The sequence below is a fragment of the Orbicella faveolata genome, unplaced genomic scaffold (genome assembly GCF_042242905.1).
Source record: "Orbicella faveolata isolate gen_17 unplaced genomic scaffold, um_ofav_v1 contig_34, whole genome shotgun sequence".
NCBI classification, from domain to species: Eukaryota; Metazoa; Cnidaria; class Anthozoa; order Scleractinia; family Merulinidae; genus Orbicella; species Orbicella faveolata.
In genome coordinates, this window is record NW_028301563.1 from 14,439,048 (window position 1) to 14,456,393 (window position 17,346).

Here is a 17,346-nt window from a genome sequence, read left to right on the forward strand (position 1 = left end):
TGTTCAGGTATCGAATTCTGACTGAAAGCCAAGAGAAATTAATTTTTAGTCAGCGTTTAATCCAAGATAGGAGATAAAATGGTCACGTACATGAAGTAGCTTAAGCTGACCATGACCCGGACTGACAAAGGAAATACCCTTTCATAAGTTTGGATACAAAAAGAAGAAAAACGACAGTTATACACTGATTATTTACAAACGTATCTCGGTAATAATGAATAGAAGAAAACTCGTGAAAATCTGAAGAGTAAACTCATCAACATGAAAATTCACCATCTTTATTCACTTGCCACACTCACGATGACTTTGACAGTGCTGATCCTAGCAGTATGCAGGAGACCTGTCACATATGAACTCAGTTAAATGACCTTGCTCTCCGTGAGTTCTCGTAGCTCGGTGGATAAAGCGCCCGCGCGGTGTCCGGGAGGTCATGGGTTCGATTCCTGTTGGGACTCAGATTTTTTCTTTGTCTCACGCTCGTGTCATGTTGATCAGTTTACTCTTCACATTTCATTACCGAGCTTAAAATTCACCATCCTTATTCACCTATTACCACGCTCGTGAAAATCATTCAACAAAATGTAGCATTACTATTGTTTTTACATTGTTTATATTTTCTTAGTTGTTCTGTGTAAACATATAGATACCTCTTGTAAAGATCAAATAAATTATCAATATATTCAAGCAAAACATACTAAGTGTAAGTGTTTTCCTATATTTATCCTCAACATGGTAGTGTTTAATTTCTACCCGAAACGGAAAAAAATACGCGTGAGGAAAGAATAAAACGATTTCGAGGAAAAACGTGAGCAGCTAAGCTATACCATTAATGAAGTTCGTGATAGTGGTAAAGACATCCTGGCCTACTGAGTAACCTTTTGATTGTAAAATATGATGATGACCAGTTGCGCTATTTCTACTCTCAAATCCGAGCATGTGATTTATACCATGCCGCACGGTGCGTGTTGGAGTTCCTCACCACTGGTCAGGAAAGAAATTAAGTGTCCTTCCCCGTATCTCCAAAAGTAAGGTTCTTGTTATGACATTGCATGGTAGTTTAGTTAATTTCAGGCAAAACGACGGTTAAAATATCGGCCATCATAGATTCCAATCTGCCACGGCATCTCTAAAACTCGGGATGAAACCTGTCATAAGTAAGAATGTAAATTTGGGTAAAACAGCCCTACAAGGTAAGATCACTTCAAAAACGCCAATAAGGTGAGCAAAAAGGATTTGTATTCATTCCTTAAATTCAATTAAGGTTCATTTAGCTTGAAAAATTTTCAAATCTCCTCGTGTCCTTCCTACCCCGCTCCAAGTAAAACACGCGGCTAAACTAAAGACAAAAGTTTTGTAACGAAGAAACAAAATTCAAAGACCCATAGTGCAGTTCATTTGTTTCAGCTGTTACTTGGTAAAGAATAATTCAATTTTAACAATGTCGATTTCGCTAATTTTGCTATTACACTTGATTATAAAAGAAACTTGTAGTGTATTCTGTTACTCGCAACATGCTCGCCCATCCTAAAACTATTCTCATCTCGTACAATTAAATTTTCGTGGAAACTAAACACCAGTAGGTGTAAAATAAAGATAAATGTTTCACTAGAAACTAAACTGATAGGAAGTACGGTAGAAAGGATTATTAAGAATTACTGAAAATAGAAATACATGCATGCTTGAAGGCAGTGTTTAATCCCTCGTGTGCTCCTTAAACACCTCCCCTGTATCTGCTCAGATTCATCGTCTGCAAAAGTAGAAACGTATGAGTGAGTGTGGGGTGTTTTACATTCAATTTCAGACCTTGCACAATTTTAGCCCAAAAGGAGTATTTCGAATCACAGTCACCACACAACGTAGTAACCCATTTCCGAGTTTAATAACCCATTTCCTTTTTACCTCTTTTTCGAAACGAGTCCTGGTACTCAACCGGCCCTTTCAAATGGAAATGAGTTTGATTTGCAAGACAATCTACTGGCAAAAAAGCTCATTTCAATATGAAAGGTTGTACACCAAGATTCGTGTTGAAACAGAGGTAGGAGCAACTCTGAAATGGCTCATTAAAAAGTGTAAAGATAATACTGAATAGGACTGAAACTCATTTCCTATAATTTGCTCCTTTTTCAAAGTGACTAACCCAATATTTTGAAATCCATACTTGCGAGAGCATAGCAAGTACATCCTCTCTTTATATGCTGAATCTCTTGACTTTCGGGAATAAAGTCAAGGCTATACAACATATTTTGAGTCATAATTACACCACACGGTGTGCTTGAGAGGAAAACGGGTTGCAAAAGAATGTTGAAGTTCTTCTTCCTTAATTTCGTCATTTTTTAAACGTACCTCAGCTAAGATTTCGAATTTATTGTGAAAGCGTCGAAGCAAGTTTGTTCTCTCTTATGAAAATCTGCGTACCTCACCTCATTTACACATGTACATGCATCTAACAACTAGATCAGCAGTGTATTAGTAAACATGTTAAACGAAATGTTTAAACGTCCAACTTGGAGGACGCGATATGTGTTATTAAATAATGGCATTCGCATTCTAGTTTGGAATAAAGAAAAAATGCAGGATTTTAATAAATGAGGTTACGAGTGCTTAAGCGTTTAAATATTTTCACTTACAGTGCTCCTAAATCCAGTATGATGTCATCGCCAATGAGCACAAAAGGGGCCCAGTACTTCATCGCACTAAACTTTGCAGACTCTCGAAGAAATTTCATAGCTCGGTGAAGAGACAGGCTGGTGCTTTTCCCTTTACTCAGGTGTCGGTAGAAGATTTTCATAAACATCATTGTGGCTTCGTCATCTATTGCCCAGAGAGACACGAGAACGGAGCGAGCTCCAGCACCCAGGAAAGCTCGAGCAATACCGACCACACCCTCAGCTTTGATCTCTCCTTGGCCACTATGGCAGCAACTAAGAACAACAAGCCTTGCTCGTAGCTGAACAGCTTGCACGTCGGCTATTTTCAGCATGTGATGCTTTTCGTACTCCGCTCGACTGATATACTTCTGTGTTGAGTTTGGAGCCAGAGCAATTTCTCCATGTTCGCTATTGCCATGTGCTGCTATGTGGACCTATAAAGACGATTTGATATCTAAGCGTATCATTGCTTATAAGCGACTACGAGGTGAAGTGCCCTTATATTTTAACGATTTACTTACGTTAAACAGCATGTTCACTCTAGACAGACTTGGTATTCTAATGTTAATTTTATTCATTGCCCCGATATTTAATCGCCAGTCTGAAGTTAGAACCAGGACATGTAAAACGTAGAACAGTTCACCACGTTCTTTAAAACAAAGGGACTCGCCCAAATATTTCAAATAGACAATGTCATTTTATTATTTAATCTTGTTTTTAACGCTACAGTCAAACCTGTATTGAGCAGGCACTTTGGGGACCCTTGCCAGTGTCCATTTAATACAGTGCGTCAGCTGAAAACAGGTTCCTTTAGAATTCGTCTTGAAAGGGTCATATTAATATATTAATATTGAAAAGGTCAAACGCAAAATAACTATGGAATACCGTAGAATTCCGAAAGTAACGGCCCCCGAAAATAACGGCTCCCCGAAAGTAACTTCCTGTTGAACCCCAACGGTCCCCCCGAATGTAACGGCCCACCCGAAAGTAGCGGCCCTTTGAAGAAGTCATTGGAAGAGAAACCCTGATCTCAAGCGTAATACCAATGGATCCACCCGACCGCAGGACTGAACAACTTAAACAGTTATTAATTTGTGGTTTTACCACGAACTCATCCAAATCTATCTTGGAACTCTGATTATAAGCTGTACTTGGTTGGCAGCAGGGTCACAAATGATACAGTGCGACATTATGATATGATGCGACCATTGTACCTTTGCCCTACAATACCATAATTGAGGGCCGTTTTCGTTGTACAGTGTGCTTTGTTTATATGGGTACATTTAGTAACATACATAAACGGAACTTTTAATTTCATGTCACGCGTCCGCTTTGTCTAAAACATACAAACGTTTTTTAACCATCCGTGAGTAACGGCTCTCCGAGAGTAGCGGCCGCCTTTGTCCGCTAAGTCCGACCGTAGCGGGGGTCGTTACTTTCGGAATTCTACGGTACCGTACAGTGGCGGATCTAGGGGAGGGGCCCGGGGGGCTCGTCCCCCCTTATTTTGGGGGAAAAAAAAATCGCAAAAGGAAGAAAGGCCGGCAGGGCAATCAAAACAAAATCGGCGCAACCCCACCTCCTCCTTAACTCAAGGTCTGGATCCACCACTGCCGTATTTTCATAAACAATGACAAGTAACTGTATGTTTTCATTTGATGACGGAAGAATTTATTATGTCATTAGTTTTACACACTCTAGGTACAAATACGAATTTCCTGTTTGCCACATAAATGTTTTGTCGGTGAGGTCACGTGTTACTAACTTGATCACTCTTTGTTGAAACAGAAACAGCATTTCCTGTTTTTTTAAGATCTGACAGCTCTTCTGTCGGCAAAGTTAAATGGTTGATCTATTAAATTGTGGACAAATGACATGCATTCTTTCCCAATGTCCGTTTAAAACGGTTTTTAACAATGGAAATGACCATGAAAGTTACGTTTTAAGGTATCCACGACCGCTTAATAGAGGTGTCCACTGAATACAGGTATTTATTTACAGTAAATCTGCCGGAGAAAAATGGGACTTGCACTGCTGTCCGCTTAATAGAGGATGTCCGCTTAATACATTTTTGACTGTAATAATAAGTTTAAATTTCGGCTGATATATGAATATATCTTGTATATCTATTGTATGGTATTTTGCACTCAATTTAATTGAAAATTGTATTACGAGTATTGTAGAGGGCCACAAGTTTATTAACTTTGGCTATTTAGTGTAAACCCTCTTTAAATAAAGTCTTTAATTACTTACTTACTCACTCACTTACTTACCAAGGCAACAGAAGTGATTCTTTTTAGCACCTCCTCCTTAGTTGCTTCCCTTCCCGTTAGAGGCGTGGTGTTTAGAATCTCGCCAATCATCTTCACCTCTTCTATGGCATGTGGTAGCTGTGGTAAAATGGGTTTGCCAAATATGTTGGTAACCTCCTCCAAACATGGATCTCCCACGAGCAACGCCCCAGTTGTACTGTGGTGGCATTCATCAAGGTATTCCAAGAGCTTTAAACTTGTCAGCGAGGGAATTAAGCGAATCCTGGTGGATTCACTCAGGTACCTTCCAGCTTTATCAACAAAAGCGGCGAACGGAGCAAGCCATAGTGGACCATCGGGGACAACGAGCACTTCATCACCGTCTAACACGCCCTCGATGGGCCCAAAAATGCAACTGTACAAAAGGCTTACAGAACTAGTTGTACAATGCGATGACTGTCCCATTTCGTCAGATTCACTGCGGGGTGGCAATTCCATTCTCAGCTCATGCACACAACGGCCACGGATGTGATTTTCTTTCAGACAATCTTTCCTTAACCGCTCTACAAAGCAGACTGCATTTTCATTTTGTACAAGCATTTGTCTAAAATGAACAATGTTTCCTTTAGAGAGTGCCCATATATTGATCCTGGTGTCTTCAAGTGAGACAAAAACCGTTTTAGTAGAGAAGCAGGTTATCACGCCTGAGATAACTTCTCTAGCATCAGGATTCTCCGAGGGTGGTGATTGCAGGCCAAAGCGTAACTTCATAAGATCTACTAAGGCCTGTGCTCGTCCTTGCTCAGCAACACACAAAGCCTCTTCAATCTTCGAAAGTCTCACCAGAGTTGTGTACAGAGCGGTGTACGCATGTTGGTGCATATCGCGAAAGCTCAATTTGAAATTATCTTCGACTTGAAGACCTCTAACGTTGTCATAAACTTTTACACTGGAACGAAAAAAGTCCAGGGCCTCATACAAACGACCCGAAAACTCATAGTCACAACCAAGCGCATAACACGCACATGCCTCTCCGCATTTGTCTCCAACTTCCTTGGCAATATTAAGATGTCGCTTGTGGTATTCTATACCAAGTTTTATACTACCCATACGTCGATAAGCAGTACCAAGTTTAGAACACGAACGTCCCACTCCAGTCTTGTGACCTACTTCTTCGGCGACACTCAAAGATTGAAGGCAGTACTCTACGCTTCCTTTCAAATCACCGAGATCTAAGCGAATATTGCCAAGAACGTTATACGCCTTTCCTTCTAAATACTTGTTTCCAAGTTCTTTTGTAATGTCAAGAGATTGCATACAATGCTCCGTAGCCTTTCTGAAATCACGGAGACCTATATAAGTATTGGCTAGGTTACGGTAGGCAGCTCCTTCCCCAGCCCTGTCTCCCACCTCTTTGGCAATGGTAAGATGGAGCATCTGGTACTCTATGGCTTGTTTGAAATCACCGAGACCTTGATAAGCATTGCCAAGACTGCCGTAGGCACCTCCTTCTCCAGCCCTGTCCCCCACCTCTTTGGCAATGGTAAGACGGAGCATGTGGTACTCTATGGCTTGTTTGAAATCACCGAATCCTTGATAAGCATTGCCAAGATTGCCGTAGGCACGTCCTTCTCCAGCCCTGTCCCCCACCTCTTTGGCAATGGTAAGACGGAGCAAGTGATACTCTATGGCTTGTTTGAAATCACCGAATCCTTGATAAGCATTGCCAAGATTGCCGTAGGCACGTCCTTCTCCAGCCCTGTCCCCCACCTCGTTGGCAATGGTAAGATGGAGCATGTGGTACTCTATGGCTCGTTTAAAATCACCGAGACTGTGATAAGCATTGCCAAGTTTGCCGTAGGCACCTCCTTCTCCAGCCCTGTCCTCCACCTCTTTGGCAATGGTAAGACGGAGCGTCTGGTACTCTATGGCTTGTTTGAAATCACCGAATCCTTGATAAGCATTGCCAAGATTGCCGTAGGCACGTCCTTCTCCAGCCCTATCCCCCACCTCTTTGGCAATGGTAAGATGGAGCATGTGGTACTCTATGGCTTGCTTAAAATCACGGAGACTGTGATAAGCATTGCCAAGATTGCCGTAGGCACGTCCTTCTCCAGCCCTGTCCTCCACCTCTTTGGCAATGGTAAGACGGAGCATCTGGTACTCTATGGCTTGTTTGAAATCACCGAGACCTTGATAAGCATTGCCAAGATTGCCGTAGGCACGTCCTTCTCCAGCCCTATCCCCCACCTCTTTGGCAATGGTAAGATGGAGCATGTGGTACTCTATGGCTTGTTTAAAATCACGGAGACTGTGATAAGCATTGCCAAGATTGCCGTAGGCACGTCCTTCTCCAGCCCTGTCCCCCACCTCGTTGGCAATGGTAAGACGGAGCATGCGGTACTCTATGGCTTGTTTGAAATCACCGAATCCTTGATAAGCATTGCCAAGATTGCCGTAGGCACGTCCTTCTCCAGCCCTGTCCCCAACCTCTTTGGCAATGATAAGATGGAGCATGTGGTACTCTATGGCTTGTTTGAAATCACCGAGACTGTGATAAGCATTGCCAAGATTGCCGTAGGCACGTCCTTCTCCAGCCCTGTCCCCCACCTCTTTGGCAACACTAAGATGTCGCAGGTGGTGATTTATTGCATCAGTTTTTCTTGCTTCCATTTCTGTGCGATTTACATTCAAAGATTGAACAACAGCTTAGTATGCAACTTTGTGATCTTATACAGACCCTCATATATACAGTATACCATGTTTCGCACAACGGATCAGGGCACTACTCGAATTGAAGACACGCCAGGAAAATAAAGTCCACGGGATCTACCAGTTGTTTTGAACTAGTTTAAACAGCACAAGCTAGCTAGTCAACTGAACGTAAAGGCATGCATGTGGGTCGACTATAGCAACTTTCAAAATCGGATCTCATCAAAAAACAGAAACAGCAAAAAACTTCCTATAACATATTGTCGATATACTCACAATTGACAATTCTGTAAGGCGTAATCCCGTTTAAGACGCGCTATTTTCATACTTTTGCACAAAAATCGCAAACACACTGTTTCTGATAAAAGGATTCTTTTTCCTGATCTCTCGATATCCTACTCGCATGAATCTAAGAAGGAGAGCCATAATCTGATTGACTACTGAAGCGAAAATGGCGGGAATCTCGCGTGTTCGGTTTTATCACTAAGAAAAACAAACATAATGTTTAAAAATAAACAAAACTCTCAACGAAGTGCAAAACATACCAATGATAGAGCCCTGACAGATTATCACTTAAACAACCTTGCATCCTTGCATGGGTGAAGTGTTTTACGTTACAGCCTTTAAGTCGTACCGCTGGTAATCCGCTTTTTAGGTATAACAAGATGGGGCGCGGCAGAGCAGGCTTTCTCAATACAAGCCAAATGAAGAATAAAAAGCTGGCAAAGGCGAGAAAAGGAGAACCTTACTGGGGCGCGGTGAAAACTTCTGCGCAGAAAGGCCGCAGAGATGGACAACTTGTGTGTCTTGTGGAACAGCAGTTTGTCGAAATGCTGAAAACACTGGAGCCACAAGAGGTCGCCAATATTCTATTGTCAAAATAAAACAGCTCGTGCGTGAAATTCCTGAGCGCCCAAGAAAATCAGCGCCGGAGTTTGATTTTTTATTTTTTGAAATTGTGTTTTTAGGGCGCACAGGAATGCGCCGTTGTTAAGGCGCACGGGTATGTGCTCTATTGTTTGACACGTGCAAACCGATTGTTCTATAACGGCAAAAAAATAAAGGCCGCATGATATTCAGCCTTTTCATGGCAACCAAAACTGAAACAAAAAAGCCAGAGGGGTCCCCATCTCTGCCAAGACTAATCAGTCTCATGCATTACAGCGACGACCTCGCGTGCAACATCGCGCACGTGTCTCAGCCACTCAGGCGTGAAATATTCATTTACCAGAAACGCAATCAAGTGGAAACTGACAATCATCGCTTGATAATATGCAAATGAACTTTGCGTTTTCAAATGTCAGTTCAAAGCGGCGGTTATTTTTTTTGTCAATTCGGCCTCAACTCTGCCGCGGATATTTTTCTCCAGTTTGTCAGCATCAGTAATCTTTCCGCTTGACGGTTGGCGAGGCAGCTTGGCTCGGACTTGTTCCTTCAGGACGTTGTACTGCTGAAACTCGGAAAGAATGATGTCAAACTCGTAGGCAGACACAGCGTTGTTAATAAAAGCCTTAGACAACAGCCTGCTGATCGTGTCCCGTTTGGCAACGGCGAGCGTGGTAATCTCTTGATGCTTTTTAATTTTGGCCTCAAATTTTCTGCTGGCGATTATCAGCCCTGAAGAAACGGGAGCGAAACAGCCTCCAACGCCGCCTAATGGAATTGTGGCAGGCAAGCCAACCACAGACAGAGCCGAACCAAAGCTCGCGCTTGAAAACGCTGCTGAGAGAACAGTGGAGCCCACGGCACTCCAATTCACGAATTTTTTTGCCCGTTTGTATTTTTTGGCAACAAGGCGATACCGGCCGACCTCTTGGTCCAAAACTTTGGCTGTCTCGTCGATCTTTTGCAAACGGAAATTTTTAGCTGGCGCCGTCAGTACGGGATAGAGAGGCTCCGGGGAAGGAGCGGAAGGCAGAACGTTCGCAGACGACATGGTATAAAAAGCATTAATTAATTTCTAATTCAAATTCCAGAGGCAAGCCTTTGAAGTCAAAGAGCTCGCCATGCTCATGTTTGACGATGACAGTTATGCTATTTACACAGTTATGCTATTTACACAGTTATGCTATTTACAATCACGCAACACCTGTTGCAGGGTAGAATCGTAGCTTACTCTGGCATAAGGCAAGCCTTTTATATTAAATCTAGCCAAAACATCTGATCTCTTCCCGTTTAAAAAGTTTTTTTTTGTTTTGACAAGCGGATCACAATGAACAAAACATTTCGTTGGGGATGTAAGCCGTTTTACCCATGTTATAAGTTTTAAATTCCGCCCAATACCAAGCAAATTGGCTAAATCACGATCAAGGGTAACTAGTGTCCCCCCAAAATTCCTGATTACAAGCTGGCCAACAGGTTCATTTGTTTGTGTGTCTAATTGGTTATGTCTATGTTACGAGAAAAGGCTGTCTATTACTTTTGCCAAGCTCTAAAAAGTATAATGCCCAAGGGGGATTTTAGAAACCGCCTTAGCTGGAGCATCTTGGGGCCCCAACTCAGCTGAACCTTCGTTTTTCAGACTGTGCCAACTATTGTACAAACTGCAAGAGAGGAGTCTGATGAAATGTACCTTTGGGAGCGGCTCCCCAAAGTACACAGTTTCTCCGTTATTTTGCGCGACAATCGTAAGCACCACCATTTCTCTTCTTCGAAGAAGATATATTGTACAAATAAAACATATTCAAAATAGATAGCGCCGCGTTCAAAGAATTTCAAAACTGGGCGCAAAGGCCCGATACGAAAGCCAGAGAAGGCGCGGCCCAGACAAGCGCGTGGGCTGCATTCACAAAACAGTACCCGAATGCTGATAAAAACCAATTCGTGGCACAAATCAATATTGATGAAAAGCGCAACATAACAGCAGAAATGTTCTTCAAGGCAGGAAAAGGTTCCCTTCAAAGCGTGTTTGGTTCAGACAGGCGGTACTGGAACCAGAAAATGAAAGCCGCTCTTGGTTTGGCAGGCATGGCAGACTTTCCATATCAATTGTCGCCAATGAAAACCAAAACACCACTGCCAATCCCAGCCGTAGATTTCACAAAAGCAGCGCCGAGCCTGGAAAAATCTTCAACCAAACCATAAACATCTACGTTACCCCAGACGCCTTCCTCGTGACAAAATTCAGACAAATCTTTTAACAAACCAAGCTCATGCACAGCACGGCGGCCAAATCTAAGAAGTGGTTAGGCGGACCCGACATGAAATATTGGCCCCAACAGCTCAACTTCGCCGTGTTTTGTGTGGCACAAGGTTCTGGAATTTCTCGAGAAATCTTTGACAACGGCTTGGCTCTGCCGCCGCAAATAAGAGCCTTTTATAAATTCCACGTGTATTTCACGGTCAGGCGCATTTTGTACCAGCTTAGCGGTATTCAGAGCATCAGGGCTTTGCCAGGTGATCCAATATTCAACAAATGCGACAACCATTATGACGTGGCTTCATAAAAAAGAATCTGAGACAAGTTCGGCATAGATTCATCGAGCGATTTTCGCTTCACACACGGGGCAAACCAAGGGCTTCGAAGCATATACTTTTATGTGTCAGGCTACCCAATAAAAACAGAAAGGCGGGAAAGCAATCAAAGGAAACCTGGTTTATTACATAGAGCCTGATGGCGTTCCCCAGTATGACTGGTTCGCCCCAAACACGGCCCCAGAGCTGACGCAGGCAGGTCTGGCGCGCATTAACCAGTCAATCGAAGCGTTCGTGTATAGTGCATCTTGGGCGTGCATCTTGGGCACGCAGGTCAGCGTGCGCAGTAGTATGCTTGGCCAAGTCGGCCGGGCGAAAGAAGCCCAGAGCGAGTTTCTGGTGCTAATGGAAGCCGCGATCAGACAGCCGGAACTGGCCCAGAGCGTGCAAAGGTACAAGCTGGCGGTAGATCAAGCGAAGGTCAGGCTCAACCTGGCGGTCTCCTCTGGGGCGTGGCTGATGCCCGCGCGAATGATGATAGGCCATCAAAAACCAACCCGTCCAACAGCCACCCTTCCAACCCGATTCATAAAGCAGCGCAGGCAGCCCAAAAAAGCCAGCCCGTCCAAACCACGCCGGAGACAGTGGCCAACGACAACGAGCCGCCGCAGCATGAAATCAACAAAACGGCAGTCATCATAGCCGTGGCCATCTTTGCGGCGCTGCTTTTCATGCGGCGCGCTTGAAGAAAACGACGACCGCGGCAAGAATCAGTAGCCAGGCGTGCTCAGCGAGGAATCTGGCCGTCCGGCCAGCGGCCTGTCCAAGCAGCCCAGGCAGCAGGCCTTCAAGAGTCGCCCCAAGGTCGCGCAGCCCTTGGCCCATTGTTTGGAGCTCGGGCCGACCTCGTCGATAACTTTGTCCGCATTCCATGGTGTAAGACGAAGGCGCGGCGTTCTGATCGTATTTTTCCTCGTCCTCTTTATTGTCTTCGGGGTCCCAGAGGTCATTATAGTTCCAGTGTGTAGGGCCGCTGCCAGAATAGCCTCCGCCGAACATCTCTCAAACATACAAGACGTTTTCGATTAACGTTTTTTGACGTATTTTTCAAACAAAAGGACCACCGCGGCCAGGATCAGCAGCCAGGTGTGGTCGGCTAGGTAGCTGATCACGCTGCCCGCTGTTTTAAAAAGGAAGCCAGCGACCTGGCCAGTCAGCGTCGGCAGCAGCGAACCGAGCTTCGCGCCGATTTCTTTGAGGCCGTTGCTTAAAGCTTTGCCGGTGGCCACCAAAGCCTTAGTAACCGAGTTCACGACAGCTCCCATCGTGATGTCGGCAGCGAGAAGGACGGCCGTCACCGTGACCCCATATTTTTTGAAAAAAAGTATAACCGAAGACATGACTCCTCAAAAGTTCTACACTGACAATAAGTTCGGGCTTCTGATTGATCTGCGCTCCATGGCAGACCAAACGATGCACGGCAGCGGCATGCGGCTTGTGAACACCACCGACGGCGTCCAGTTGGAAATCGAACGGAAAGCCTCGGGCTCGGGCAACGTGAACTGCCACGTGTTCGTGGTCTCTGACTCCCAGTTCAACATCGTGGACAAACAGCTGGAATCTTTGCAGTTTTAGAAACGTAAACTTGGAATAAAATGGACCCAAGCAATATCCCCTTCAACGCGCTTACCGTGGGGCCGACCAACTCAGGCAAAACGCAGTTCCTCGTGGACCAGTTCTGCGGCCCTTTTCGAGGCCGGTTTGATTACGTCGTGCTTATCTGCCCGACGTTTGCTCATAACAAGACCCTCTTCTGTTTCACTGAGAGAGATCTGCGGCTGTTTGTTATCATCTGCGAGCAACACGAAGTGGAGCTTTGGCTGAAAATAGCGAGTTTCGTTTTTGAAGACGCCAACACGCTCATCGTTCTGGATTACTGCGCGGCCTCCAAAGACGTGAAAGGTCGCACCGGCGAGCTCGTGAAACTCGGCTTATTGCCGCCACGCGAACATCAGCGTGTGGGTGCTGACCCAGTAGCTCTCCAGCATCGCGAAGCCGTTCCGTGAAAATGTGGCGGCCATCGTGCTGTTTTACACCCCTTCGGCCAAAACCACGAAGGCGAGTTTTGAAGAATAAGCGGGAGAGCTTTCTCAAGAGGCTCTCAAGAAGCTTATTGCAAAGCTGAAAGAGCGCCCGTTCTCCCACCTCGTGTTTTCTCTCCGTCCCCCTTACAAGATCGAATTTTCTACTTAAAAACACAAAAACAAAGCGGAAATGGCGAATCTTACGGCAGAAGTCATGCAGATGATGGAAACCGAGCTCCAAAGCTCTCCCGGCAGCAACGCTCTTGTTCAGCCAGACATCCCAGCCGTGCGTGAACAGCTGGCAGTTCTTGTTTCCACAGGCAAAACAAAAGAAGCCATTGGCGTGCACCTGACACACGAATAGGTGAAGCGCTTTACTAACAAAGAGGTTGAAAAGCATTATAAAAGATACGAGACGTACGTGGGCTCCAAGACCACTGAAACTTTGATTGAAAGCTTCCTGATGTTGGCCACGAAAGCGGTCGGCGTGGTGGTGCAGGTCCAAGATGCCGACGCTTTGCAGAATGAGCTGAAAAACGATTATATAATTACTAAACAGCTGCCTGTCCTGGCAGGCGGCCTTGCCTTGAGATGTGGACAGCTGCTCGCTGTGGCCAATGCGGCGCTGATCACGACAAAACATATGGATTTCAGTCCACCACGCCGTGATGCTGACGGCTATCCGCTTGAGGGTGTTTATGAAGTACCCGCGCCCAAAGTTGTTGAGCAAACTGCTGATTGCTCGGCAAGACGAGCTGAATAATTGGTCAGTATTACCCAGCAATTCCTCAATTAAATATTTTTGTTGAATAAAATAATGGCAGATTCACAAATCGCTCAAACTGCGGCCCAGCCACAGACGCAGCCGCCTCCGGCTGTGAGCCAATACCACAGGCACAAGTAACTTCAAAAATACCAACTACTGCACCTGTGAAAGAAAAAATCCCGAGTCGGGTGGCTGCGGGCAAAGCTGTCGCTGCGAGAACCAAAAAGGCGCGCGAACAAGAGAAAAAAGCCGCTCAAGCCGGGGGTTTGTTGCAACCCAGCCAAAGAAACCCCCCAAGGCGCTACCAAACGAAGAGCCGACTGAAGACACGAAAAACGTTATCAGCACGACTCAATGGCTCAGTATAATCAGCATTGCGGTTTCCATCATTGGGTCTACTACAAACCAAAGAGATAAAAAAGATTTCAATTCACAGCCCGCTGCGGACTTGCCGCCTCAACCAGGCGTGATGCAAGCCCCTGCTGTGGACACGTCGAGCCAGCCAATTCAAAGAAGAGGGCTCCGGCCAATGGATTGACATTTGGAAAGAGAACGCACAGCCCAATACGATGTCGGACAACAAGCTCGTTAAAACGATCATGGATTCGGCCGTTCTCACCGGTTTAACCGCTGGCATCGGCTGGATTGCGAAAAATGTGGCGAAAGAGAACTTTACTGCCGATCCCAGCGGCAGCGCCATGAATTATATAAAATTCACGGCCGTCTCGGCGGGCAGCATTGCGCTCAAAGATTACCTTAAAGACAAAAAGATCCTCCCGACCTCGGTTTAGAAAAAAGATACGTAGCTTTTAACGATGGCGAGCGTTGCGATGATGATCGGAGGCGCGATTCTGAACGCCGCTGCTTTTACTAGCGGCAACTATCTGGCTAAATATTTGTCTGGCGACACCGGGAAGGCTGCGTTGGACGAGAAAAAGCGGCACGACAAAGCCCTTGTAGATTATCAGGCCACTATGGCAAAATACACGTGCGATCGCAACAAGCTGTTTGATTGGGTTCAAACCAACAGAGAAATCAAAGAACAGTCGAAGGAGAACTTCACGAACACCGATTACGTGTTCAAACTGTATAACCAGGCCAGCCCAGACAACCGCTGACTCTTATCAGCCCAATGAGCAGCAGAAACAAGGCGAGCTGCTTTTTGTGGGCGGCAGCGCGCTCGCTCTCGGCTACGCGGCTTTCCGTTTTCCTTGAACACATCCACTAGTGTTACAATGGACGCCAAGCTTGCTAAAGTCTACTACAGCCCCCTGCGCTACTGGAAAGGCATCGCTGCCATCAAAACATTGGCGGACACCGCGAAAGTCCCTGAAGAAGCCGCCAAGCAGTGGCTTATCAAATAAGCACTTTGGCAGATCTATCTCCCCGCGCCGCGCTACGTTCCTCGGCCCAAATTCGACGTATCGGCGCCTAACGCGGTAAACCAAGCAGACCTTCTTTTTCTGCCTCATGATAAACCCCCTCGTGGCCGAAAAGTTTACAAATATGCGCTGACCGTCGTTGACGTCGCCAACCGTTACAAAGAAGCTAAGCCTCTAACCTCGAAAGCGCAGCCTTTTGACGTGGTCTCAGCTGCTGTAGGTCGACGAAGAGACGGCGATGTAATTGCTGTCTGTGGCCATCTGAATCAGCTCGAAGTCGTGGCGGTCGAGGTACCGGTCCAGGAAGTCGTAATAGAATTCGAGCATCCTCAGCTTGGCCAGCGATACACCGCGATGCCTATCTGGAACAGGCGATTTATCGTGATGCGCGCCTTCCTGCTCTCCAGCTCATAGGCTTGCCCGATCTCTTCCAGATCGCTGAAATACGCGGTTCACAGCGCTCTGTCAACCCCTTCTCATCCTTTGAGTACACCACGCATGTCTGCCGCTTTAGCGCTTCGATGAGCTTGCCGTAAGCGCTGTTGCCGAGCAGCTTGAACACCTCGGCCAGCAGCGCCTTGCTCTTGTCCACATCACCGGTACGGCGGGCTTCTGTCACCTGCTGCACAAACCAGGTGAAGATCTTCGTCGTCTGATAGTCGATCGTGCGGTACACCGCTGTGATTACCGCCCCATGGGCTACGTACCAGCGCAACAGCGGCGCATACAGCAGCAGCTTTTGCGTTGACAAGGCGCCCACCAGCTTTTTCCCATCGCGTCTTGTTCTGCTGGTGCGGGCCACGTAATCTTTTATGTGTTGGGGCATCGCTTCGTCGGTGATCTATTTGGTGAAGAAGAAGGGCGGCATTTTTTCAAACTTCATCCACAGCTTTTGGGGGATTTCAATGTCCACTTCTGCGAATCCGAACCAGGTTCTGGTTTTCAGGCGGCCTGTGAACGCGGGCACGGCGTTCGACAGATAGTGATAACGCACGACCTTTTCCTTCCCACAGGGCATGGCTCTCAGCATTGTCGACAGATAGAGCGCGTTAGCGTCGTAGCCGATGACGCTCTTGCAGAGTTTCGGTTGTTTGACGCGGTGCGGTCTGATTTGCGTCACGCTGGCTTCATGATACCGCGTAAAGACCAGGCTTTGCCCTCCACGATAGCTTCTTTCAGCATTCCGTACGCTTCTTTGCCGGGGCTGTATAGTTTGGCGCCGCACTCTATCGTGCGTCTCAGCAGGTAATGCAGGCTCACCCCTGGGAGGCTGACGGCGTCTTTTTAAGATGTCGATGTCTTTCGCCGTGTAAAGCGCGCGCATCTTTCCCAAGGCTTCCAATCCAGGGGCCACATCGCGGTCGTTGTAATAACGCAGTCAGTCTGCGAAAGTTTGCATCCCTTCTTCTTTGAAGATTTTTTTTGCAGTCTTGCCATTCTACAAGCGTGAGGGGGTAGCTACCCTTCAAGCGCGAATACAATGCCGGGTAATCCGGCAGCCCGGGGTATGCTAGCTTGTTGGGACTGTCAAACCACTCATAAGGCATGCATGATTTCAGACCGGCGCCGCATTACGCTTCGACCCGCTTTTCATTGCTCGTGCCAGGTTCCAGGTAGTTCATGATGTCCACAAAGGGGAAGCCGCTGGTCTTCATGAACATCGTCGTGTTTGCCTTTTTCTCCACTTGCACCTTGGCTGTTGTGGCCGCCAGCAGCTCGACAAAATGTTCTTTTATCAGGTTTAGATCATAACGCCCGCAGTTAAAACCGAGCACAGGGACCTGGTCGCACCATTCTGAAATCGCCCTGCTGCCCTCTCCTGTTAAAAGGTGGCTGTCTTCCGGCATGAACTCTGCTCTGACGCGGGCTTGGATGTTCGATCTCTGCCATGAACTTTTTGATGAGCTCTTTTTTGTTTGCATCGCAGTTGTGGGTCGGCTCTCGTTCCAGCGTGTCGCCGAAGCTCACTAAAATGGGTTCGTGCACGATTTCGTATCTCAGCGAGTCTGTGACCTCCTGTTTCTGTGCATTGTCGAAATACGATTCAAAATCATACAAAATCGCGTGAGAGTAAGTTTTGCTTTCCTG

At 46.2% G+C, this 17,346-nt stretch overlaps 1 protein-coding gene and 1 pseudogene across 1 annotated transcript; both read right to left on the bottom strand.

Annotated features, from left to right (window-relative positions):
• Positions 1-2,623: 2,623 nt before the first annotated feature.
• On the bottom strand, positions 2,624-9,096 carry LOC149104955 (uncharacterized). The gene is made up of 2 exons (XM_089272144.1): positions 4,922-9,096; positions 2,624-3,082 (listed from the first exon to the last, which is right to left on the bottom strand). Exons 1-2 carry the CDS (start codon positions 7,571-7,573, stop codon positions 2,624-2,626), a joined length of 3,111 nt encoding a protein of 1,036 aa, XP_089128270.1. The 5' UTR covers positions 7,574-9,096.
• A 6,334-nt stretch (positions 9,097-15,430) lies between these two features.
• On the bottom strand, positions 15,431-17,129 carry LOC149104956 (uncharacterized; annotated as a pseudogene).
• Positions 17,130-17,346: the final 217 nt, after the last annotated feature.